The sequence below is a fragment of the Stenella coeruleoalba genome, assembly GCF_951394435.1.
Source record: "Stenella coeruleoalba genome assembly, chromosome: 13".
Taxonomy (NCBI): Eukaryota; Metazoa; Chordata; class Mammalia; order Artiodactyla; family Delphinidae; genus Stenella; species Stenella coeruleoalba.
In genome coordinates this window covers 48,834,088-48,861,490 of record NC_137159.1, presented here as the reverse complement: position 1 = coordinate 48,861,490, position 27,403 = coordinate 48,834,088, and the positions used below count along the sequence as shown (strand labels likewise).

General features: G+C 40.6%; 1 protein-coding gene across 7 annotated transcripts in view; it reads right to left on the bottom strand.

Annotated features, from left to right (window-relative positions):
* NRXN1 (neurexin 1) overlaps positions 1–27,403 on the bottom strand; it is a 961,338-nt gene that overhangs the window by 551,063 nt on the left and 382,872 nt on the right. For all 7 annotated transcript variants that reach the window (XM_079940440.1, XM_079940438.1, XM_079940441.1 and 4 more), the window contains 2 exons: positions 17,661–18,042; positions 16,287–16,477 (listed from right to left, as the gene is read on the bottom strand). In XM_079940440.1, the coding sequence (XP_079796566.1) occupies positions 16,287–16,477; positions 17,661–18,042 (573 nt within the window). The remainder of the gene's footprint in view (positions 1–16,286; positions 16,478–17,660; positions 18,043–27,403) is intronic.

The following is a 27,403-nucleotide window of genomic DNA, read 5'->3' as shown; positions in this document are numbered from 1 at the left end:
TCTTGCTCGTCTGAGATTGTGGGCTGAACTTTATGCTATTACATATCAAATAGCAATGCAAGGAAGTGCTCCCTGCATTCATCTGCTGAACTAAATTTGTTAGGAAATGTCAGCTTTCCTCTGGGCCTAATGACTGTAGTATCAGAGAACAGTGGGAGTCGAATTAAGAATTCTCGTCCCTGCTTCGGGTTTTTCAGATGTAGAACTTAGTACTCAAAGTTACGTATGGTATGCTATATATGTGACAACCAATCTTCCTCCTTCTGATTGTAACCTCCTGGAGGATAGAGATTGTGTCTTTGTCTTAGATTCTCCCACAGTGCCTAGTACTGGACTACAAGCACAGTAGGCAATCAATAAATATTGTCAGTCAACGGATGGATTGAAGTCACAGTAGATAAGAATCAGAAAAGAAAGAAGAATGGTAAGGCAGCACATAGGGAGAGAGCTAATCCTAACATGCACTTACTTCCTTTCCCCATTTCCTGCTACTTCCTACTTTTTTTCCTATCAGCACACTTACTTGCCCAAATCAGTTTTTAAAGCTTATTGAGGAAAAGTAGTAATCTTTCCCTTGTGTTGTTAAAGAGCAGAAAATATTGATTCAAGCCGTGCAGGATATAAGCCTCAGACGTACCAAGGTGGATGAGTTTGGCTTTATAAGCAAGGGACTCATTCTTATTTTCATTACTGAAGCTGCTGCACTTAGCACCACAACTTAATACCGTCTTTATAAACTCTTCATATAGCAGAGAGTGGTCTTAAGTCTCCCACAGGATTGCCATAGGAAGAGAACAAAGGAAACATTTAAGTGGCCTGAGCCCTGTGTAACATTAGCACTTCATCAAAGATGCACCTTCTCCTTTTCATCCGTGGGGTGATGGAAGGAAAATGACCCATTAGCACTAATGGGATCTTGCAGGCAAAATCCTGTGCATGGCAAGGAAGCTAGGCTTTTTAATGACCCAGTGTATGAACGAGAGCCAGGATGGACATCCAGTAACAGTCAGTTTCCTATGGACTTGAAGCCTTCCTTCAAGCTATGAGTGGTTGACTTTTATTCATATTATTTAAGTAGGCCATGTATGCAACTGACAAGGAAATGATGGAGCCGTGGCAGAAGAAGGTGCAAAGAACATGTACAGAGCCAGATAATCTCAAACATTTGGGGAGTGGGCTTTTAAAAAAAAAATCAAGAAACCCTTATCTTTGTCACTAGTGTGGAGTGTGTGTGTGTGTGTGTGTGTGTGTGTAATGGCCCCCCTCTCAAGAACGTCATCTGTGGAATGATCTGAGACGATATCACAAGTATCCATTTCCCAGTAGTTGGGCAGTAATGAGTAGGGAATAGCACACAAGCTTCTTAGTTATAATTGGCTACAAAAGAATGAGAAGTACAGGTTGTCCCCGTGTTTCTAGTGTAATTAGAGCGACAAGATGTCAAACGTACAAGTCTTATTTTCTTTGACTTACTTTAGACGCATTTGTGTACTTGAAGTGTGCCCTGCACTATACAATAAGCAGCTCGAGAGCTTTCTTTGACAGACTCAGTTTGAATCCCAGCAGCACTGAATCTGGTAACATAAATGGAACAATCGCTTGATAAATATCTTCTATTTTGATATAAACAGACTGAGACACAAGAATTCTGTGAAGCCCGAGGGACTGGTTGTAAGGTTCAGGCTAAATGCGCCTTATAAAATCAGAGAAATAAAAGGATTTTATGGACATCAGTTGTAAGCTGAAGTATCATGAACGAGTTTAGACCAAAAGACAGTATAGGATACATTACTTTGTAATGACATAAATGAAGGTGCCAAACATGGGGAACAGCACAAATGTACCAAGAAGACAAAATTAATACAGCATTCAAAAAAGAGCACAAAAGGCTGGGATGGGCTGGAAAAGAAGAATTATCAAAGGGGCCATGGTAAATAATGTTGGATAAAAAAAGTCAAAGGAAAGCCTTGAGTAACATGATAGAATTTGTGACTGCTGTTTTTTGGTTTTTTTTAAAGGCAATGAGAAGTCCAAAAATAAAAGCCAAGCAGGCTAGGAGATGAGGGAATTTGAAACAGTAATAATTAACAGTAATAATAATAATAATTAACAGTAATAATAAACAGTAGTAATTTGGAGAGAAGAGATGAAATTGCATTTAACATTAAACGTGTAATTTGAGTAGGAGTGCCCTACAGAGATGATATGAACTGGGGGCTTAGGGATGCTGGGGCTGGAAGGCCTGGCTTGGGAGCCATCAACCAAAAGCAGAAAAATGAAGTGGTGTAGGAGGTTTTCTCTTCTCTTAAAACAGGGAGCATGAGGCAGTTAGAGCAAGGACTCTGAGCTCTACAGCAGCAGAATGCCAGCGTCAAGGTATAATTAGTTCTTTGACTCAGCTTTCCTGTTTATCCATATGTATTTTTAGTGCCTCTTAAACATCTCAGTTTCATTTTAATTAAAAAGAGCATATATAAAAAGGACAACTGCTTTGTAGATTTGGATAGCTAAAACTCTAGGGAAACTTAAGGAGGCTCCCACAATCTCTTATAAGAGGCATTTGAAAAAAAAAAAAAAAAAAAAAGCTGGAGCAATACACACTGTCTGACTTTCCTACTGGCCAGACTGGAGAAAGTACAATTCTGGAGGCTCTGCTCAGAGGATTTGACTTTGGACAGCAAATTGGGAGACTTCGCTAACATTCCTCTCAATTCTTGTTGTGATTGGCTGGTAGAAAAAGTACAATCAGGCTGGGCTAGTTTCTCAGAGTCATTCTGCAGGAAAGATGCCCTTCCTTACATCAGAGAACAATCAAAATCTGCCTCTGCCTCCATTTGTATCTTTATCTTTAATTTTAATCTTTTGTCACACATCCACAAATGAACATCGGCAGGTTGGATCTTGACCATATAAGTTAATGCAGGCTTTCTTTGGGAGGCAAATTAAATGTAATCCTCTTTTTATAACAGGTGTGCCCTGTTAGATAGAAGAAAAATCATCTCTAGTCCCTGGAGAACAAGCACAAACTTATTTACTTCATGTTTTTTCTGGGTAGAAAGCCAACATTACTGTTTCCTGTGATTGCTTAAATAAGTGATGTTACATTACTAGAAGCAAAAGCATGGGAAATTGTCAATATTTCTCTAACACATTTGAACCTACGAGTAGATAAATGAATACGTTCATAACAATGATCAGTTTGGATTGAACAACAAACACTATCCGAAACCACATCTAAGTTCAGGGCACACCAAGTAGTCATTATTGAAGTCAAAGTTGGCAATTCAGGTGGATGTTTTGCTCTGAAACGCTAGACCTGTGCCCTCCATAGATCTCTATGAAAAATCAGGTTAATTTTAGAAATTCAGTGGTCATCAGTTTGATTTATTAGATACTGTCTAAATTCTCTACACCTTAGTCTTCCTTGGTGCATAAAGGGTTTAATCCTAGAATAACCTGTTCTTACTTCTAGGAAATACCTGCAAATCCTTATCTTTAGTCCTATCCTGGTTTTCTAAGTTCAGCCTAAAAACAAACCATCATCTTTCCCCCCTCCCCACACTGGGAAATTACTTCTAGACTTCCCTGTTTTATAGCAATCACATTTCTAGTCTCCCTATTACCCAAACTGAAATTAATTTCAATATCATTTTTTAACTCCATTCTATTTCTTATACCTTACATTCAAATTATTGCTGAGAACTTTGATGTGGATGACTCAACTTGGCCAATACTTCTGACGTCTGTGCCTCCATTTTCCTTTCCTTTTCCAGTTCTTATCTTCCTTTCCCCACGTACACCTTTTATGCAGTAACCCATTACCTGGTGTCCCTGCCTCTATCCATCCTCCTCATTAATACCATATCCATCGTGCCCATACTGTGTTCTGATTTCTTTAATACATCCCGCTGGTTTCTAAATAAAGTGTGAGGCTCAGGGTGGTCAAGATTTTGAGATATCCTCCCTCAGTAACTTTTTCTAAACTTTGAACAATGTCTCCCCAACAATTTTTGCCAGGGAGAGAATTAGGCTAACATCAATCCTCTACCTATATTTTAATCTTTAGTCAAACAGTATTTTTCACCATTTCTCCAATACTGCACTGTTACTGTTCCATCACTTTTCACAGTACATTACTTCCATCATGAGTGTCTTTCCCCTTCCAATGTTCCATTGGAAAGCCTGATGCAATTTCGGGGTCTCAACTCAAATTCCACCTTGCTAATGTGTTTTCTCCGTCATACGCAAGTATGATCTTTGAATCCCCGTAATATTTTGAACCTCTTTTCTGACAATTAGCATTTCCTTCCCAGTTCTCTGTGTGGATATCTTGCCTTCCCATTATTTTATAAATTCCTTGAAGAAAGCATCATAAGCGAAGCACCTTTTTAGTCTCATTTTTACTTAGCACTCACTCATTATTTGCTGACTCATTGAATGAATAGATGAATTAGCAGTTTTCATTCAATAAATAATCATTTGAACAATAAGGACATAGTGAAGGTTCCCTGGTTCCCTACACCTGAGAAATAATGAATGAAGTTAATTGTGGGGAATTTTTCTTCTACTGACCGCTTTCTTGAAGCCACCCAGCTCATTAAGAGGGTTCAATGCAGTGACATTTTTTTCCATTCTGACAGTGTAATTCAGGAACAATTTTAACCAACATGTGTTGAATTCATTTGCAGAGAGAGGCAGACAAAGATAGAGGTACAGAAATAGTTTAGGGTATCAATGTGTGGTGATGAGAACCTATTCATGAGTCTCTTCAGCAGTTAAAATAAATGCCAAAATCTTTGTGGGAAATTACATTTCAGCCTATCCTGTACCTCTGCCTCAGTCTATCTCTGGCCATTCTGTCATTCTCTGTGTTGCCCCATATACAAATATAACGTAACTCATGTGGCCTCCCTAGGCACACTCCCCACTATGGACACTTTACACTATTTCTCCAGATGCTTCTACTTTGTTACACTGTTATCATTACAGAGAGGTGGGGATTTATTGTTTGTGGTCATAGAACAGAGCCAAGCTAACTGCGTGGACCCCTGATGCTTTGCCCTGGTACATCCGTTAATCCCTACGTGCACTTCCTGTGGGTTTGCAGATGTCTCTCTCCATCTAGCCTGTGGACTGCCACTCCAGGATTCCTGGTATTAGATTCCCTCTGGTCTCCTGCTTCTAGCTCACAGGTCCTTGCCAGCCACAGGTATCCCTGATTCCACAGCAGGCTCCCATATCCAACAGTTTGCATGTTGTTTTCACTACAAAGGCACTGAGTTTCACAAAAATCACTGAGACAACTGAATTTAAATGTACAGGGCCCGGACCGAGTGAGAGAGCCTCGTCACTGCTTCGAGCCCTTCATGAGCAGTGCAAGCTTTGCCATGGCCAGAACCAGAAAAGACAGCTCTGACTTTATCATTGTAACAATAACTGACATTGGTGCAGTGCCCTAAACTTTACTGGGCACTTGCACATAGGTATTGTCATTGGGTTTGCACCCGATGAGCTACAGAAAGAATAAAGGTTAGCATGGACACGTGTCCCAGACAAAGACACTATGGTTCAGTGCTACAACACCAGAAAAATGGCAGGGTCCGGTTCCAAGCCCAGGTCTCCTGAATCCATGATAATTTTCACTTAATCTGCACTAGTTTACACACTGTATAATCCAGGTGGTGAGTGGCCAATTTGTACAGCTCCACTGCTACAAAATACAGGAATGTTTTGGAGTAACTCGGCCAGTGGAGAAAAGTAATGGTAATAAATGTTCACAGAGTCCAAGCCAAATAACACAGATTCCCAGGATGATGTGGGACGTATCTGCACGCTCACTGAGTAATCTCATGAAAATAAAGCCAATTTGCTTCTATAGTCATAAACGCGAGGTATCTAAATTCCAATGAGTCGGTAGAACTCTTACGACTTCCAAATTTGATTTTTAGATATGGAAGCCACTTTTCAGTTGCCTCCCACAGAGAGATAAGTAAGACACCTGCATTCATCTGTAACCCAGCCTAATACCTGTGTGTGAACAGGTGGGCGGGCACCAAGAAAACTGGAGTTCAGACCTTAACGTTTCCCTGTAGTAAGGCTTTAAGAGTTAATATTGACATTATAGTTATGGACAGGACAGAAAATGCTTTCAACATTCTGAAATTTCTGTTTCTAGCTGATATTTTTGAAATAAAATTGCCCAAAGAAGGAGAATTTTTGAAAAGTATGATTGTAAAACTTAGCATGAAGACAGATGTTGTGTGTTTGGCCAACAGACTGTAAGGCAAAGCTGGTGGGAAATAATAAGGTGAAATTGCTACGGAGGGGTGTGTGGTAATCCATCCTCTTTATAACCACGCTAGGTCAGTGACACTGTGGCAGTTGGGGTGTGAGTTCGGGCATATCAGTTCATGCCAATCTAACTTTGTCTCATGCTTGGTAAATTTACCTTTTGGTAAAAACAGGGTTCAAATATTTTCATTACTTTTCCATCTTCCCCACCCAAGTGACAGCCAGTTTAGATACTGTAGACATACTTTAGCAGCATCCGTCCTGTCACCATTTCACATTTCGTTTTCCACTCTCTGGGTGTTGTTCTCTGGGACTGCATACGGTCTGCAGAGCTTCCCTATCTCACAAATACTGTTCCACCTGACATGTGCACAGCACCTCAGTTTAAATGGTGCTTTGCCATCTCTCGTTCCATTTGATTCTCATACCAACTCTTCACAACAGGCAGGAAGTTGTTATTATCCCTACCTGACAGGTGAGCAAATTACCCTTCTGGAAAGGTAAGTGACCTGCCCAAGGTAATGCAACCAGTCCCAGGAGAATAACACTGGCACCCCAGCCTCCAGTTCCAGGTGACCTCTTTTCCCACTGTACTACACTGCCTCCTAGTTTTACTAAAAACCTTCTCAGTGACAGGCATAGAATGGGTAGAGGCGTTTAGAAATGACTGTTCTGTAAATTAATAGGGACTTATAACTAGGGGACCTGTAAGAGGACCTATTCAAACCTGTTATCTTTCCTGAAATTTTGAGGAGCTCAGTATAACAACTTGGCTTTCTTTTTCAAAATAACTTTTCTTATTTCAAAGAAATTTTCTTTTCCTATTTCAAAATAAATGTACATTTATTTTGGGTGGGGAAGATCTAGTGGTGTACAGAGTAAGTATAAAAGAACAGCTCTTCTCCATCATAATGGCCTGTTTAATGCAGGTCAAAAATGTCACCTGCTCTCCACTTAGATATACAGAAGAAAAGAGGGGAAAGCCACCAGGGTTTTCTGGAGAGCCTGAAAGGACAAAGTGATACAAAGCGCACAAAAAAGCTTTACAGACATTGCCAAAAAGCTTCTTAAAATATGATGAGCTTGAGAGAGTCAAATAAAACTCACATTTTTCTTAAGTACCTGAACTCTTCTGTATTTTTTTCAAAGAACAAATTGCTTCTGTGCTTAAAGGATGGAAGAGTCTCAATCAGGTCATCAAATCCCACTGGAATAGTATATAAAATTCCCTAGGGCATGTCTCCAAATACTTTGTTCTTCCAATACTTAAATTATTCTTAAGGAGAAATGCAAATAGTTAACAGCAGTAATCAAAAAGTGGGTCGAGAAGGTGTGGGGAACTTTCCCTAAAGGCTAGGAAAATGGAGGGCTTAACAGTTGAACGGACTAGCAAATAATCTACTGGAACAAGCTGATGATGGATTGATAGGCCAATCTCCAATCATCCAACCAAGGACTATATTTGCCTGGGCCTGCTTTAAGCATCTATAAATGCAAATGTTCTACAGAATACATATTAAGGACACACAGCAATTAAAATTGTTGGCTGTTGTGTTTGACGAAGACTTTAGGGGCTAAGGAAACAGAACCAATATATAGGTTCTATAGGAGAGCAAGTGGAAAGTGAAAGGAGAAATACCCAGTTATTTTGTAATTACCAGAAGTGACATTTGCAGCATTACACAGGTAGGAATGTAGAAGTTTGAAGAACTATGTTTTATACAAAGGAGGAAATAATTTCTTTTATTACATGACATTTTTCCCTAAAATTAATATAAGTACTATCTTTCACTCTAGATATCCAGAAGGAATCCCTTCTAATACGTTGGGAAATATATATCGTAGTATTTAAATATTTCTATGGATCTGGGTTCAAATTCTATTTCTGGGCAATTCACTTAGTCTATGTCTCCATTTTCTCATCTGTAATATGGAAGCACTAATGTCTCACTCATCTAATTGTTGTAAAGATTAAGAGATCATACTTGTAAAATACAGCATCAAAATTGAAGTTCTGACTGAAGTGTCAACATAATAGATATATGACAATGTGAGTCTGAGGCAGATACTAAGATGCAAAATTTACAAAGGAGATGATAAAATACTGGTTCTCAGTCCTTGAAACCCTCAGTTATATCAAGAACATCAAAGGGGTCCAAAACTGGAAAGAAAGATGCCCAAGAACATTTTCTGAGGTAAGCCCTACGGTGGGATAAATTTGCACTACTGCCCGATAAAGGAGGACTACATTCTAGCCCCAAGCCTAGTGGGAAGGCTCTCAGGTCTCCTGCAGAACTTGTTTTATGTTTCTTGAGGTTGAGGGATACAGAATTGCTGGGTTATAGATACAGTACATTAGTACAGGACCTTAAAGAAGTCTCTTTACAGTCCCTGAACTGCAAGGTGAAACCAGTGGTGGGAGATCCAAACAGTGTTTGTGTTGAGGGGGAGCAGGGCGGGGAGTTGGGGGGTGGAGGTGGGGACAGAACCTAGTACAGCGTGGCTAGGAATGCTAATAACCAACCTCTAAGAAACCCGGGAATGCCAGCTGGGCTGTCCTGTGCCAGGGCAGTTATGGGAAAGTGGCCTAAATATTGCCGGACCCTGTCACACCCAGGTGGGCCTTACAAGTCCACCCTCCTTATAAACACCTGAGCTTTAAAGAATACACTGGTTGAGCCTGTGCACAGTTGTGAGAATTAAATGAGATCTTATGAGTAAAATATTTATGAGCGCATGGGATGTGATCAGCCCTCAGAAATGGTTAAAATTATTATTATTACCGTTTGATTTTATTATCATTACTGTTTAGGTGACATGTTTAACCTTCCTAAGCCTCACCTTAGCTTCATCATCTGTAACGTGGGGCTAAGTACAGCAACCTCATCAGTTAGCCACGAAGAACAAGGGGATAATATATGTAAGTCTCTTAGCAAATGCTGAGTGAAAAGCGGATGATGATGAAGACGATATGGTGGACCTTGCCTAAGGACACACAGAAATAAATGGTAGAGACGCTATTTCACCCAAGTCTGTCTGACCCCAAGCCTGAAACTTAAGTATAATGCTATATGGCAGTGGTTGAGAGTCCGCCTGCCGATGCAGGGGATGCGGGTTCGTGCCCCAGTCCGGGAGGATCCCACATGCCGCGGAGCGGCTGGGCCCGAGGGCCACGGCCGCTGAGCCTGCGCGTCCGGAGCCTGTGCTCCGCAACGGGAGAGGCCACGACAGTGAGAGGCCCGCAAAAAAAAAAAAAAAAAAAAGCTAACGGGTGACCCATGTGCTACCATGTTCCATCTTGAGCTCATGGTGGACCATACGAACTGGCTTCTTCAGTGAGTCCACAGAAGGCCTCATTTCTTTTCAGCATGTGTTCCAGGCTGTCAGTAGCAGAAAACTGAGGTGAATCTGAGCAATGCAACTTGCTGTCCCTGGTCTATTGTGAAAAGTGTTAAACTGGGCATCAGAAGACCAGCCAGATCTAGAACACTGACTATCTGGCTGGCTGTACACAGTCTCCTGAGCACATGTCTCTCATGTATAAGGAAAGGCTCAGATCAAAGTGTCTCCAAGATCCCTCCAAGCTCTAAGTTCCCAGGATCCTAAGAGTGGGAAGAGAAATTTTAAATAATAGAATTGGTGGGAGTTGAAAAAAACTGTGCATAGTAAAACTCTACCCAATGTAGAAGAGATTCCAGAACAAGTACAATGAGTGAAGGAATTTTTTAAAAAAGAAAGAAAACAGAGTTCACTGGTAGGGAATAAAGAAGAACTCTGTGGCAGTCGTGGAAGCTGGTCCAAGGGTTATACGGAAGGAGAAGGAAGAACTTCCAAGCCAAACATTAGACAGCAGGTCCGAGGCAGCTGGGCCTGGGAGGCAAAGGATGTCTCAACGGCGCGGGGGGCAGGAGGGAGTAGTATTAAAACAAAGTGACAAAGGCATTATAGTAAACAGAGGAGACTGAGGCTTATTTCTGCAAAGCCTGGGAATTCAATTGAGACGTCAGGAGAAAAACATAGTTTCGTATCTCTAATTGTCTTTCAATTCTTATGTGGGAAACGGAGTAACAAAAATGTCAAGTCTTACTTTTATGTACTCAGAGCCTGATTGTCTCTGTTCTGTACCATGACAATTGCCTCCAGAGCAATCTCTTTCCTCAGCCCATCCTCTGCACCGAAGCCAAAGGAATGATTCTCAAGCGCACCATAAACACCACTCACCTGCTTAAAAAACCCTTAATTCCCTCCTCTTCACCTTCTGCCGTGATCCTTAGGGCCCTTCTGAATAAGCAAATCACCTTGCTTCCTTCTGGGAAGCTACGAGAGCCTTCCAAGCCCACAGCCTCCTTCCCAGAGACCATCTTTTAAGTTCCTGTTTTAGGCCATGCAAATCTACCTCTGGGTTTACAGCTACTCGGTCTGAGGAAGTGAGCCTGACCACAAGCAGCAGGGCAAAAGCCCATGCAGTTGTGTTCTAGACAAGTCCACTCGCCATGTTAGAGCATGTTTTTGGGGGAATCTGAAAGTGAGAGGAAGAGGAGAGTGGACAGAAGTGGAAACGCACACAGGAGCAAAAGCAATAGGTAGAAGCCATGAGGCAGAAGCCAAGAGTAGGAGAGACCAGGAAGCGGTCTCTGAGAGGAGAGAAAGAATGATCTAAGTGGGAGCAGACACAGCAGAGAGAGGTCGGTGGTGCAGCCCTGAATTAGGGAGCAGTGGGCATTTGTATCCAAGGGAACATGTAGAAGGGCTGCTCTTGAGATCCCAGTATGACTATTAGAACAAAGTTTTTATTCTCTGTGTGGTCTCGTTGTTCAGCAGCTGAAAGGATGTCTTGTCTCTCTTACTTCCTAATGGATCCTTAAAATAATCTCCCATTAACTGAAGTAATGTGAGTAAATCTCTTTCCCTTACACACCGAAAAAAAAAAAAGAAAGAAAAAAAAATCTAACAAAGATAGCCTAACCAACAGGACAGACAACATGTTCAATGCCATCTCCTGCTTTAAGGCTAAGCTCAAAGTCGGGCTCTTCTCTGAAAGTTTCGTATTTGAGTAAATTATCTGGGCAAGGCAAGCAGGCTATCAGATGTTACATGGCTGAGTACGCAAAGCTTGGGTATATTTAAACATGATCAGGGTTTTGGAATAGAATCTGGATCACTGATTTATTGCAGCAATGATTTGTCTAAAACACTGAAGGGTAGAAAAAGGTGGGATATGTGGTCTATTCAGGACTGGAGAGGGTAGGTAGCTGAGTAACAGAGGCTGATGTGAGATCAAGATGAAAAGAGCAAGAATGCTATTCATCCTCAAATCTCTGCTTAGAGATTGAGTCTATTTGAAATGACAGCCCTAGTCCAGTTGTCTCTGCTTAGGGGAGCTCTTAGTGGCTTGGAAGCAGGATAAACAACAGCAGGTGTTTGCTTTCAAGGTAAGATTTAAGGAGGGATACAAGGAAGGTTAACAAGCACACACTAGTCATGGTGGTAAGAAGGGAAGAGACAAGATGGTAGGACAGAGGGAGAGCTCGCTCAAAACCCGTAGGGCCAAGGAATTGGGGTATGAGAGAGAAAACAAAGGTCAAAGCTCTGCCTGGGCTGACCTAGATGTGGCCTATGAAGGAATTATTCACTTTTAAGTAATTTCGCTAAGTGGCCACCTGAGGGCACTGTATCCTCTGTGCCTAGGAATCTTTCACTTTTTGCTCGCAAAGTAAATTTTCCTCAATTTGCTGAAGGATACACTTAATAATGTCTTAAGGAAGGGGACCCAAGGAAGATGGGGGCCAAAGACAATCCTTCCCCCCATCTTTGCTCTTGAGCTAGATTAACGAATTAGCAAGACTGACCTCAATTCAAGTCCCTGGGTAGTTTCAAGGATTAAATAAAATAAGCTCATTTAAATCTATTTAGTGTTTAGTAGGGAATCAATGCATATGAGCTCCTTCCCATATACATACACATACAAACGTACACTTTTGTCAAATGCAGGAACAAGAGAAGGAACAGCAGGAAGAGTTACACCAACGCTTTCTCTCTCTAAAGGGCCCAGGACTCAGAAGTCCCACAATGAAAGTAAGTACAACTGTGCTAGGCAATCATTGCAGAGAGCGAATTTCTGCTGCTCTTTCCACTGCGTGCTGCAGCTTGTACATAAAAGCCAGAGGGGATGCAGCGCAAACAGCTGGGAAATAAAGATGAAAGCAAAACTGTATCAGCGGGAAGAGACACACAAGCCCCTGAGAACGCGGCAGTGTCACGAAAGGCAATTTCAACAAGGTCACCTGCGTGGAATTCCTCGTCTCAGCGAGATTAGGCTCTTAACCTATTTCTGACTACCTTCTTCCGAGTCAAGCTGGGGAATGGGATAAGCGGCCCCTAGCTTGCACACTTTCACACTAAACTCCTGTCTATATAATGAAACAGAGCCACAAACAAAGGCATGCGTTATCCTAAAGGCTAACTGTGGAATTTTAGTTGGGCGAAAACAGGGTCCACTTCCCAGCGCCAGTGGAGCCTGTTGAGGCTTTTTTCCCCCGCTCCCGCCTCCCGTACGGCAGGTTTTGCGGCCTTATGCTGCCCTCTAGCGTCTTTTTCCGGTATGGTAACATGAGAAATACAAGCAAGGATCCTGAAGCAACCAATGTCACTTTGGCCCAGGACTAGTAAAACAAAAGTAAAGCTCTAACATAAAACCAAATTTTGTACTAAAATTCGAAAGTGAGTTAAATTTGGCCTCGACACAGACATTGCATTCATTCAGGGCTCTGCAACGCAGCATCTAGATTAGTGAGTGCCCTTTAAAAATGCAGACGACCTGGCCTTCCCTGCAGTCATTCTCAAATGATCCCTGCCTCAGTCTGTCTGAGGGGGTTGCGGAAATTTGCACCTCAAGAACCCCATCATGGGACTCTGATGTAGTTAAACAGATTGACCTCACTCTGAGAAGAACTAAAGATTATGCCAGTGACCTTACAGAGTGTAGAATAAATCTGATAATTTTAATTCAATAAGGGCCAAAAAATACATAAAATAAAACCATTGTCCAAATTCGGTCACCTCTCATTGTTTCTGCATTGAGAGTGGCTGAATCCTACATGACTAGCATACAAAGGAGACTGCTGTTAAATTCAGAGTGAAGAGTTCCTGTCTGTGGTCTCCTGTCTCATTAAGCTCCCCTAATTCCAGGGGCCGGCATCCAGGTGGGAAGGAGAAACAATGTCTCATCGCGCTCACTCATCCTTCAGGTATCTCTGAAACAATCCTTCCTCTAATATTCTACCTGGTGACGCCACATTCTTTTCAATGTCCTGATGTGTCTCCAGGGAATCCTGTTCTCTGTCCTGTCAATGTTCCCTCGGTGTCAGTCTTCTCCTTGGGACAGAAAGCTTCTTGTTACAGGAAGCCTGCCGCCCTCTTCGCACCTGTGCTCTCCACTCTGAGCACAGCGTCAGCGCTCAGTAAACACTCCTTATCTGACCAAGGCCCCTGGACCCACACACCAAAAGGCGGTGCTTGTGGAAGCTGAGAGATGTCCACCCCAGGACCATGCTCTCTTCTCAGGCTCCCTCGAGTTGGGGACACACATGGCAAGGTGGCTTCTTGGGGTTATTGTTGTCATTGGATCACACATCCAACTGATGAGTTCACAGCTTTGACTTTTAATGTTTAAGTTTAAAAACAATTGTTTTTGATGTGGACCATTTTTAAAGTCCTTGCTGAATTTGTTACAATGTTGCTTCTGTTTCATGTTTTTTGGTTTTTTTGGCCATGAGGCATGTGGGATCTTAGCTCCCCAACCAGGGGTCAGATACGCACCCCCTGCATTGGAAGGTGAAGTCTTAACCACTGGACCACCAGGGAAGTCCCGAGTTTTAATTTTAGGAACTTGCTCTCACCTTATGGCGTGGTCTGGTTAAGTCTGTAAACAGGAAGGAACTTCACAAGGTAGAGGGGGATAGTCATTAGTATAGAATCTCTTTATACATCTGGAAATGTACCTCAAATTTAAATTGTGCTATTTTTTTAAACACAAATGTACTCAGTCAGAATTCAATACTTAGATCTTAATATTATATAAAATGCTATTTTCAATTCATAGTTTTAGCTTTTTATCATGGATAAAGCCCTTCTTATATTCAAAATCCTGAAACACTCAACGTTTTAACAAAAATCAGCTCTGAGGGTTTCTTAGGTTTGTAAAGGTCCCCTCCACCACCAGAAAGAATCCCATACCATGTCCTCCAATCACCCTCACTTCAATTTTTTAAGGAACAATAGGCAAATATTTACTTCTTAGGAGACAGCGCCCTAATTGTCCAATGAGATGCCCACTGCCTGGTACTGCCTCTCTGTTCCCTCAGTGAGGAGGTCTGTGCATGTCACATACTTCAATCAAGCAGGAACTGCCTCTTTTCTAGACATTTTAGTGTCCCCCCTAGTGTTCAGCGTTTCTAGGGAAGCTCATTTATGCTTACTGAGGTCTCTCCCTACACAAACAGGACATTTTGCTTTAGCTTTGGTGGTTGGCATGGCCAGCACACGACTGTCACAATCTCTCCCTTTCCTTGACAATTACCACCTGAGCCCGCTGTGCAAAACAGGGGCACCCACGAAATAGGGACAGAAAATGCCCTCCATTCACTTCAGTCAGAGAAAAGAAAGAGGTGTAGACTGTAAAACAGCATTTCCTTTGGATTTCATTTTACTTTGTGAGCTAAGCTATTAGATTTGTAGGTACAAACAGGCTCTCTTTGAAGTTAACAAGAGGCCCACTCTGAGAAGGGAGACAGCCATCACCACACATTTTATGTGTTAGACAAATATAGTACTGGGATTGTAAATATATTCTGCAATTACAGAAAGTGAAACCCTTTTCTGTCTTCTTTCACCTTACTCACAGCTTTTTTTTCTCTAGAAAGAATTCTGTTGGGTTTTCTCTTTCCAGTTCCCTAACTCCCCTATGTATTTATCTTTTAAATCAAAGGGAAAGATCCCATCATTACAAATGAACAGCTCTTGCCAAGCAAAAATGATGACCATGATGATCCCTGCAGGGCTTTGGAATGCACCCAGCAGTGCAGAAGGAGCAATGGAGGGGCCATGTGTCAGAACTGGGGTTACGATTTGCTCTGCTGAAGTAGTTGTTTTAACCCTGGGCAAGCCATTCAAAGCTCAGATTTCCTACATTCATAACGAAGTGCTAATAACATCTTGTCCAATGCTTGTTGTTGTGTTAAGTGAGATGGATATATGGACATGCTCTCGGCGAATCACAAAGACCCATTCAAATAGAAACTTCTGTTATTTTCCATTATTGACAGATTTTCTAAGTATTTTGTCTTGCTCACTTGAGAAATCAAGTATCAATAAGGAAGGAAATGTAAAGCAATTACACTCCAATAAAGATGTTAAAAAAAAAATAAGGAAGGAAAAAGTCTGTTAAGACTTCCTTAGCAGCTGGTGAAAGAACATTCCCATTGGTGTTTGTGGGTGTTGGGAGGGGTTCACCATTGGAGACACAGGGTATAAGCCAGCCTCAGACCCCTGTTGGTGAGAGGCTCCGTAAGTATCTAGGAAACCTCACCAAGAAGAGAAAACTAATAAGCTCTAGAAGAAACTCAGTAGGTATCTGGCTACCTTGACTCCAAATCAACTAAAAGCTGTTGGGACTAAAGAAACTTGCAAACGCCTACTTTTCTTTAGAATATCAAGACTAGGATACGTTCTTCTCACTCCTTAAATTTTAATCATGCATGCTTAGGTATTGCATTTTTGAGCTGCTATTAAACATACGTGTTTCTGCCACATTAAAGGGGGAGCAGAGGCTTGTGTGTTGTATTATTAATTACATGTTGGAGATGAAATTCTGGTCAGTCTTTGCAAAAGGTACCCACACCCCGCGCCCCCCTTCCCCCACCGCCAAAGCAAAGGATGTACCACAGGAGCACAAACCATGTGGGTTCCTGCCTGCTGCGCTGACTCCATGCACTTACTCTTAAGGTCCAAGTTCCTGGCTCCCGCTGTGATTTGCGTTGTGATTTTCGTGTCAATCTTTACAGTGTGGAGGTTGCTGGTGTCCCTTGATATCATCACGTTGTGCCACTGATTGTCATTGAGAGGTTTATTTGAGCTCCCTTTGATGAGGTTAGCACCATTTCCCAAATCAAACACGTAATGTAAGTACCTGGGAAAAAAGGGAAGGTGGAAAAGTGTCATCACTTTTTGAATTTCTGATGGAGTCAAACTGCTTATTACAAACAGAGATCTCTTTTTCAGGTGGTTGCATCCTCGCTAGAAGTCATGAGACTGAGTTGTGTAGAAGCTGAACTAACAAGAGGGTAAGAAACACTAGTCTGTTTCAGCAAGGAGGATTATTCATTGTCTTCAATACAGGAAACAGTGAAAATATTTTTAAAATTGTGGTCCACACTCCACTTCATCGCTGTGGAAGATAAGTATCTGTCACCACTCACTCCCTATTTCCACCACTCTCTCCATCCTTTGCCAACCACACAGAACTGGCGATTCTCAGCTTCCTGCCCTTGTTTCCTGCCATCTTGAATGCCTATTTCTCTATGGGAAATGTACACTCATCCTTCAAGACCAGCTCAGGGAGCCACTCCCGGACTCATAGGTTTTCCTAATTTTGCTAAATAATCTCCTGAACCTTTGCCCAAGATCGTATTAGGAAACTTCCTGGTGCTTTTCTGCTAAATTTATGTGTTCACCTGTATCCCCTCGGGTTGTGTGCATCTGTGTGCCTTGGGGTTGGTGGAATCTGAAGTGTGCACAGGAGTGGCAAGGAATATATATATATGTAAACTAGTGTGTGGCATATTATCTAACCAATTGTAAGTGTGCAATGATATTCACCGACTGAATAAATACCTAAATCAATTAAAAGATACCAAATGTTCATCACAGTTTCAAGGAAATGTCATAAAAATCTTTCTAAATTCTTCAAGAAACTCTGACATAGAATTAAGCCTCAATTAAATGGGATTTTGTGGAGTTGAAGTAATCTGCTTGCATGAATTAGCTATTTAACTTAGCCGACAAGTGTAGAAATTCTTTTGTGGAATTACCATGTGCGTAGTAAAGATACCCACATTTGAAGAGTAAGACTTATGGAATGCCTACAATAAATTAGAACTCGACGCTATTTGCATCTTATGTATGGAAATGTAGATATAAAAAACTGTACTGAATCCCTATTAACTTTATAAGATACCTAAAAAGTGGTTTAAACAAATGCATTATTTGCAAACCACCCTCCCTGCCCACCACCTTCTGTTTAATGTATAATTGTGGAACTTGAGGTTCATTTTCATAAAGCTCTGTTTGTCATTGAACGGACCTGTACTTACCCTTTAACTAATTCAACCACAATAAAGTCGTTTCCATCCCCACTGTTATACAGAATTAGTCCATCTAGGGATGTTGTCTTGAACTGGAAAAAAAGATGCATAGAAGTGTAGGCTTGCAACGTAGCTAAGGCAACATAGCTCGATTTGGTCTTGAAGGTGACAGGGTCTGCTATGATGTTCCTGAAGCCAAACCTGGCATTGAGCTCACAATAATCTATGTCGCCATTTTTACACAAGTCAATGTATGCCATTCCATTAAATGTCAGGCTCTGCAGGTGTCCAATGAAGTTGGAGGGAACAGAAGACAGATACCGGCGTTCCGTGATGATGCCAGTCTCTATGTTATGAAACTCCAGCCTCGTATGATCCCCCGCCATTTGACCTAAAAGAGAAGATGGTGTATTATTATTTTCTGCATCTGAAGGGCACTTTCAACTTTAGACTTCCATAGCAAAATCACATTTTAAAATGCAAGGATCTACAGACCTCCTTGATATTCAGTTATGTATAGTAAACATGAGAAATGACCTTAATGGCGAGGCTGAATTACTTAATAAAACTTTCTTAGGTCAAGTTTTAATCTCTGTCCAAATTTTAGTCTTAACAAAAATGATCCTCATTAACTAAAGTTGCAGAATTTTTTAAAACTAGAAGAAAGAATACAGGAAGGAAAAACTGAAGCAAGGAAGAGAGAAAGGGTAAGAGGAAGAAGAGAGAGAAAGGAAAAGGAAGGGAGGAAGGGAGGGAGGGAGGGAAGGAGGAAGGGAGGAAGGAAGGGAGGGAGGGAGGGAGGGAGGAGAATTAGGGTCAATGACTATCCTAAATCATCCCAGTAGAAAGTGATACATCCCAGCTCCATGGTGATGTGATGTTTGTCTTTATAAAGAATGTTCTTCGGGGCTTCCCTGGTGGCGCAGTGGTTGAGAATCTGCCTGCTAATGTAGGGGACACGGGTTTAAACCCTGGTCTGGGAGGATCCCACATGTCCGGAGCAACTGGGCCCGCGAGCCACAACTACTGAGCCTGTGCGTCTGGAGCCTGTGCTCCGCAACAAGAGAGGCCGCGATAGCGAGAGGCCCACGCAACGCGATGAAGAGTGGCCCCCGCTTGCCACAACTAGAGAAAGCCCTCGCACAGAAAGGAAGACCCAACACAGCAAAAATAAATTAATTAATTAATTAATAAACTCCTATCCCCAACATCTTCTTTAAAAAAAAAACACACACACACAAACAAACGCATATGCCCTTTAAAAAAAAAAATGTTCTTCAAGAAAAACAAAAAGTAACTGTATATTTTCCTATATCAATAGAAATAATGAAGAGCTGCTGACTATTCTTCCAATTACGAACCATGAAAATGTGTTTGAAGTTAAATATGTACTTTTCACGTTCTCTTTTCTACATTGAATAATTCCGTCTTTCCTAGACCTAGTCTCCCAATCACGAAGAATTCCTGTTGATCTCTTCTGGCCCTCTGCCATTTTCCTTGCACTTAGGTTTTGGATACCTAAATTGAGCACAACATACCAGTTCAAGGCATGTCCAATTTTAAGAATACCAGTAAAATTATTCCACATTACCACAAAGTATAATCTTCTATTAAACACCCTAGTGTGAAGCTTGGTTGCCAATTTATTTAGTGATTCACTCTTCAACTCAACCCCATCCCTGTTCATCCTGCCATATTTCTCTGCCAACCCCATTAAAAGCCTGCTTAGTCCCGTCCCTACCTCCAGAGTGATCATTGTACCTACCTGAAAGGTTGAAGTCAAAATTTAAAAAGATGTGAACTTGTTTTCTAAAGCACAGCGGTAAAGTACTCTTATCATTGCTAGTGATTTGCTCCTTGCATCTTGTTCTTGTCTAATTAAACTCAATCACTTTCTTCAGAAACTCAAAAAGGTCATTTAAATTGCAGTCAAGTTCTTCCAGGTGTTAGCTTCACTACTCAGTTTGGCGTAATTGGAAATTTTATCGAGCTTACCCTATCCCATCATCCCTGATATTAATGAAAATATGAATTAGAGCCAATCCCAGTCTCAGCCCTGGGAAGATGCACTGAACCTTCTTCCCAGGTGTAATAAAGATTGAACACCCCCCTTTGTGGGCCTCCTTCAACCAGTCTGACAGATTTCCATTTCTTTAGAAAGAAACAATAAAATACTAGGTGGCATTTGAAAGGAAATGCCTGTAATTAAATCATAAAAGGCATACTTTTTGATGCACAAGAAAAATTGCCCACATACTTGATTTTGATGTTAACAAACTCATTGGTATAAAGAACTCTCCCCTGAGCTGTACTTAATGCTCCTTAATTCCCATACCTCTTTACTAGTCCTTGATCCTGACAACGGCAGTCCTGTCATCCCTTGGCATGTTCTCTTTTCAGTTATTAGTTTGTTCTGATTCCTTCTCTGTAAATGTGGTTTTTTTTAATACAAAAAATAGCACTGTAAACAGTTGTCTCTCCTCCCTCCTCCCCACTATACCTCCTTCTTGTCTATCCCAAGCAAAAATACTGTTAAATCCTTAGCAATTCTGGTTTCTCATATGACATCACTTTTCTCCCCTTCTTCAGTTCTTTTGTTCAGTGACCTCAATACTAGTCTGTGTGGAACTACCTCTTGGGTAGCAAATAAAATTAGCCTTTAATAATTTTCAAATATAAATCACTAGAGACACCAGTAACACTGAATTAACAAGCTAAATAGAATGAAGAATATGCAAAGCTGAAAACAATTACTTGGGCTTTTCTATCTCCTTGAGTTATTTTATCTTTTTCATTATATTAAAATCTGAGTCTTAACTTGGTGAACCCACCCTGCTCCTGAAACGGTCATGTTTTCTTCTTAAAAGCTACATTAATGAACCAACTGACAGTACGAGAATATCCAGAAAAAATATTTCTAATACGTGAAATTAAATATGACTCCCAATTGTCCAGTTCTTGGCAGCTCTGAAATAGGGAAGCACATTTTGTTCAGCAGAACTGAGAAAGAAGTTCAGTGATAAAAATAACACGTATTGTCTGTTTTCTTTTCTCAAAGGAACAGAATATGTATGCAGAGCATACATAATAAAAAAGTAGTGAAAAAGCACTGGAGCAGCCATGGCCCAATTACAAGAAAAATCATTATGGCCCATGTTCAAGAGCCTATTCTTCCCTTAATAAGCATATATAAATTGCATTGACACTAATGGCAGATATGTTTGCTCATGAAGGAGAATGAGCACCTAAAAGCCATTATCCACTGCCTAAGAAAACATTTACTGCTGCCTTTTAAAAATCCTTTTTTCCTCAGAATTTATTCCCATGTTTAATCCTCAGTTGGCAATGTAGCCACCTCTACTATTGTATACATATATCGACTAAGAAAAAATGAAGGACAATGAAGGAGAAATATTTTTAAGGCTCCACTCGTTAAAAAAATGCAGCATCTTTCCTAGAGATTTACTGGAAAAGGAGAATTTGAGATTAACAGAATGCCTCTGCTCAGTGTCTGGGGCGTCCAGATTGATGATAATCTCCAGTAAGAAACAACCACCTGGGTGGTATGTTCGCACAGAAATCTCAATTTCTAAATCAAATCTTTCTACCAAAACAGATAGCAAGATTATAGGCTGAGCCTTGCTCTGAGTTGGGTTAAATTTCTGCTTCAGAAGAAAATGACCACCCCTCCCCAGCCTTAGATCCACTTGTTAATTCACTGAAAAGTTATTGAAAGTTACTGAGTGTGTAGTATACGTATAAGGCAGGTGCTGTATTAGGCAATTAAGAAATAATGTTGACAGAAGCAGACTTAGCTCCTGTTTTCACAAAATTCATGGCCTATTGGGCTAAGGCAGACAAAACCAGGTAAGAAAATAATTAACTATATGATGATAAAACTCAGAAAATGCCAAGAATTTGATGAACAGCATGCTGGGTTGGTAAATATGGAATGCGGGCAAGTACCTGAGTGGATATTTAAGTTAAATTTGAAGAACTAAAAGGAGAAAGCCATGCTAAGAACTGGAGAAAAGGAAGGGGGAGGTGGATTCCAGGAAGGAGAGACAGATGAACAGAGGCTCTCAGGTGAGAAAAACCCAGAGAGTGTGGCTGGAGAGTCATGAGTAAGTGAGGTTAGTGCTCAGATGAGATGGGAAGATGAGTCAGGGGTCAGATGTCACAGTGCCTCCTGATTCTATTAGGAGCTACTGAAGGCTTTTAGGCAAACATAGACATGAGTCTCTCTCTGTGTGTGTGTGTGTGTGTGTGTGTGTGTGTGTGTGTGTGTGTGTGTGTGTGTGTGTGTGTGTGTGTGTGTGTGTGTGTGTATATTTGATCTCTCTGTTGTGGATATAATAGATTGCAGACAATACGAAGTAGAGTGTTTATAGAAGAAATGGAAAAAATGGACAAAATAAGATAGTGTCACCAATATAACTGCAGGATTTATTAATAATGTACAGAACGATGGAGAAGGGGGAAATAATGCTGGTCCCAGCTTCCAGGCTTGGGTAATTGGATATGCAGTGAATAGTGTTCAACAGAGGACACACACACTAACATACACACACACACAGAACACACAACTCCAGATATTTTAGACAGACTAGGTGATATGTTGAAACCCAAGGACTCCCTACTTAGCGATCCCATACAGTGTGTAGAACATTTTCTCATCTGAGTTCTGGGGAATCTCTTCTTGGGCTTCTTTGCTGGCAACTGCTTACCCTCATGAGCCTCGGTGAGGTTCAGACATTCCCAGGAATGACCTGAGTATGTACTGTCCTGTATTCAACAAATACTTGACTTAACGGTATATATAACTCTGGTTTAAAGATGTGGTCAAATGTAGGACTTTGCATGAAGAGTTTCCAGCGATTTCCTTAAAAATTTTTTCTTGTTCAGTGATTTCTGAACTTGCTGTAAAATTTAATAAGAAATGTCTATTGCTTTCCTGATTCATGGCTGGCTTCATGTGGCCACTAGAGTGTTTGAAAAAGTCTCATTCCAACCTGAAGCCTCAATGGCAAGGTTCCACTGCATCTTTGGAAACCTTTTTTATGCTATATAACTCAAGGCTGACTTTTTATTCTTATGAATTATTGACTTTCATGAGATCTTTGGCAAAACATAATTTCCCAAATATGAGTCACCCTGATGACAATTACTGTGAGAAACAAAACATTGTCTTTAGTTCTGAGAAGCAAGACGCTGGGAGCTGGGGGAACAGAAGAGGTGTGGTGGAGGAGTGGGGGGAGAATATGCATAATTGGTGTGAACCGTCAACGTTTACTCAGGTTATATGCCCATTCATCTTTGAACTCTGAGAAACAGCAAGTTGGTTTCCACAACTGAAAAAACTTTCAACTCCTACACAACGGAGAGGGGACAGAATATAATTTCTGCTCTAAGGCCTTGGCAGTTTTGAGAAAGAGTAAATGGCAGGCTAATTTACTGAAATGCTGGTTTATATTGTGTTCTCCCTTCAGTTCTAAGAAGCTAGCCAAGTCCCTTGTAGCACTTTGCCTCAAAGGCTTTTACTTGGCAGAAAGTGGAAGGCAACTCTCTGGAAAACAACACCTTTTCTAATCTTTTCTGAAGGCCTAGTTTGCAAGGTGTTCAAGAAAGGAAAAAGTAATGAGCAGAACGCATTCGAGGGCTGAACTAGATGAGGCAATTACCACTGACTAGGAGACAGAGATGAACATCGGTGGGATTTAGCAGTACTGAGTGCCAGCACCCTGCTCTCTGGTCAGGTTCAGGGTTTCAGAGAGAACTGATGAGGTAAACCTCGGCAGACTGAACCACAGCTCTTCAGCGACAGGAGTCAGCAAAGACCCTTCGCCTCCCCTAGGACAGGAACAACAGGCTTCTTATCGCTTAAAGGACAAACTTGGAGAACTGTCTTTTTTGGTGAGAACCAGTGAAGACAGAAGCCAACAGGAGCTTCTGCATGATCCAGGGTGTGGGTGGGAGTGGGGGTGACGGCACATGACTGATTAAATATCCTGTAACCCCAGAAGAAAGGCCTCCTAATTTTAATAATTAGGAGGCCTTTATTTAATAATTAGGAAAGGCCTAATTAGGCCTCCTAAAAATTAGGAGGCCTAATTTAATAATTAGGAAAGACTCCTAATTTTAATAATACCTCCTGGAAAAAAAAATCTGTTAAACAAATGTGTTTGTCATCCAAATTGGGCAAGTTTGAAAGGGAATTCCTTCTCTTTCGGATCATAAGCGAAACCTTACCAATGGCCTATGGATTCCTAATGAAGTCTTAGGTGCCAGAGTTTCCCAGTATTAACCAGCCAAGGAGACACGGGTGACTTCACCGTGAAGAAACAGTATATGCTCAGGAGCAGAAGAGTGGAAACATGTGACATTAGCTTAGGAATGATCCCCCAACAGAGTCAATTCTCTCTGAGTTCTCCTTTGAATCCACCACTTATTTGTTCCTATATCGATAAGCCAACTACATCCATATAAGTATCTGTTAACTCTGCTTCCTAACATTAAGATTGCTGGTGAGAGATAAATGCACAACCATTTAAGTAACAAAGGAATGACGTATTCACTGGAAGTTGAAGAAAGCAACTGACTAATATAGAATATAACTATTCATTTAGAAGTTTGGTAGGAATCTATGCGACTGAAAAGATACATCTTAAATTTTAATGAAAATTAGATGGTAATTCATCTAGGGAACATTTCTGTTACAATGATCATTTTCATACTCTATTCATCACTTCCTAATTCACAACGTGTTGCACTGATTTTAAAAGCATGCTAACGTTCTACACACGACTGTAATTAAAGACATAAGAATGGGAGGGAAAAAACGGAGCTGAAATAAATAAAACTAATTGTATTTCAAATGACTACTATAACTACAGTAAAGGGAAAGGAAGGAAGGAAAAGGAAAGGAAAAAACGAAGAAAGGAACTAATCAAAGTTATTTATCAACTTAGCTTTTGACCATACACATTAAATCTTAGGCAGTAAGGACTGAGAAGAATCACAAACTAATAGTGAATTGTTTTCAGTCCATAGTAGTCGTGGTAGTGTGGGCAATTTAAAGCAATTCTGAAACTATTGTAGATGTTTGACTGGATGGGGCAAATGAGAAAATGACATCACTGGGAGCCAAGATTCCACCTTGGAAGAAGGGATATGAAAACATGGAATGGGGGAGTCAAGAAACAATGCTGTAGATATGGAGGTGCTAGTGTGAACTCATGCTTTCTAAAATACATGTATATGCATTTTATGTGAACGTGTAATTGATATGTATGTATGTACATCCAGAAAGTGAAGAAGTGCTAGAGAAAATGTTGGAGTGGAGGCATGTCACAAGATCCTAGAGGCCAACTTCATGGGATTCATAGTGGCCCAAACAGGGACATTTTAAGCACCAAAATAATTAAGTGAAGTAATTATAAACTACTTGAAAATATAGAAACTTGTGGGTCTATACCAATAAGAAAGGAAGGAAGGAAGGAAGGAAAGAGGAAGATGGTGAGAGAAGGAGGAAAAGAAAAAGAAAAGAAGAAACGGAAAGAAAGAAAAAGAAAGAATGAAGGGATAGCTCTTGTATATAGTAGAATACTAAGTGCTGACTCTAAATGTGGGAAGAGAGATGGAGTTTGAAAATAATCACTTGTAACTACTGTGTTAAAGACTGGATCAGGTAAAATCTTCAGTGGATGATACATCTAGGGCAAATTTTTGATGAAGTACAGATATTTTCATTGTCTTAACATGTCTCTCCACAGTTTATTAGTTGTAAGGGAGAAAAACGTACTGTTCAGTGGAGAAACCGGGCAACATGCTGACCAAGCATTAAAATCATGAGTCAAGGACATGGACATCATTTCCCTCCAGATGGGATACTGTAAGAAGACCACACAATCAACAATGTATTTCATCCAAGAATGCAAAACGTGAATATAATCATGGTGAAACATCAGATAAGCCCAAAAAGTGACTTTACATTGATAAAAGGTCGGAGGACTATATATCTTTTTAATTTATCAATGTCATCAAAGACAAAGAAAGTCTAAGGTAATGTTTTCCATTAAAGGGGGCTAAAGAGACGCGAAAACAAAATGCAATGTCTGGCCCTAGACTGAATGCTCTGATGGAAGCAAAAATGCTACAAAAGACAACATTGGGTCAACTGACAAACAGGGAATATGGATGAGAGAACAGATAAAACTATAAAGCAGAAACTAACACACCATTGTAAAGCAATTATATTCCAATAAAGATGTTAAAAAAATATTGTATCAATGCTAAATTTACTGAAGTTGGTGACTCTCTGTTCTGTAAAGGGATATCCCTATTTTTAGAAAATGGACACTGAAGTATTTAGAATGAAGGGCTATTAAGTATATAACTTATCCTCAGTTGGTTAAGAAAAAAATGAGAGAGTGAAAATGTCAAAGCAAATGGGACAACACGCTCACCACAGTAAAAGTATATCAGTGTTCTTTGTACTTTTTTAATTTTGAATTTTTTTGTAAATTTGAAATTATTTCTAAACGAAACTTTAAAAAAATGTGTTGCACCAGTCTTTTGTTTCTATACCTTCTTCATTCACTGTAGTACAGGACTTTACTACTTTACATCCTGAAGTAGTTAGTACATTGCACAGGATTCATTTGCTCAAAAAATATTCTCTTAGCTTACTTTCCAGCTTAAATGCAGCAACTTCCAACTGCCTGAAAACCCATGAAATACGAATTCCTTCATTCAGAGCACTGATCTATTGGCCCCCAAAGGCCATTCTAGCCATGTCAACCATGCTATGGTTACATGAAACAAAACAAACCTTCTCTGTTCCCTGAACATAAGTCTGTCTAGCCCCATCTAAGCCATACTTCCCTGTGTGGAATGCTCTCCCAGATACTTTTATCTTCTGTATTATCCTTTCTTTACAGCCTAGTTCAGATATTATCTATTGCTTTAAGCTATTCCTGAAACCTTTAAGCTCTTCTGAACCCCAAGAACATGAATTGTTTACCCAACCGTTTAGTACATTACATGCTACCCTACATGATCGGTCGTCATGTGATTTTGATATGTGTATATATTATCCTCATAAAATCATGTTATGTCCGGGAATGTATTCATCATAGAGTCATACATATATTAGGATATTAATAAATATAAATAAATGAACCATGAGTCAAAAAGCAAACAAATTTTTAAAAGTTAACAAATAAACAAAATTAAAAAATAAACCTAGGTGCTCTCTCAGTTCTGGTAACAATGGCATTTCAAAGAAACATACGTCACTTAACCTCTTTGAACCTCAGCTTCCTCATCTATAAAGTGAGAATGTATATACCCTATCTACTTCATAGGGCTGTGTGAGATTTGAGACAAACTTAAGGGACTGAAGAATGTTCTACTGCGATTCTCACATGTCCTTGTCCCTGGCAGTTACTTCTTCCCAACCTCTTGCACATGACCTTAGACCCTGTTAATTTCTACCCCTTTTGATAAAACTGAGATTGTCCAAAGAGCGGATGCTAATCTACAGAAACAATTCATTCTTCTTCCAAGAACTGCCTTTAACCAAAACTAGCTGAACTTCAGCTAACACTCCTGCCAAAGCCCTATAAATATTCTGCCTTCCTTCTCTAAGTTCCCAGTTTCTTTAGAGACTTCTCCTGTTGGCAATGTTGAATAAAGGCTTATGCTAATGGCTCCCTGGTTGATTTCCTTCCTGGGAGAATACAATGACATAA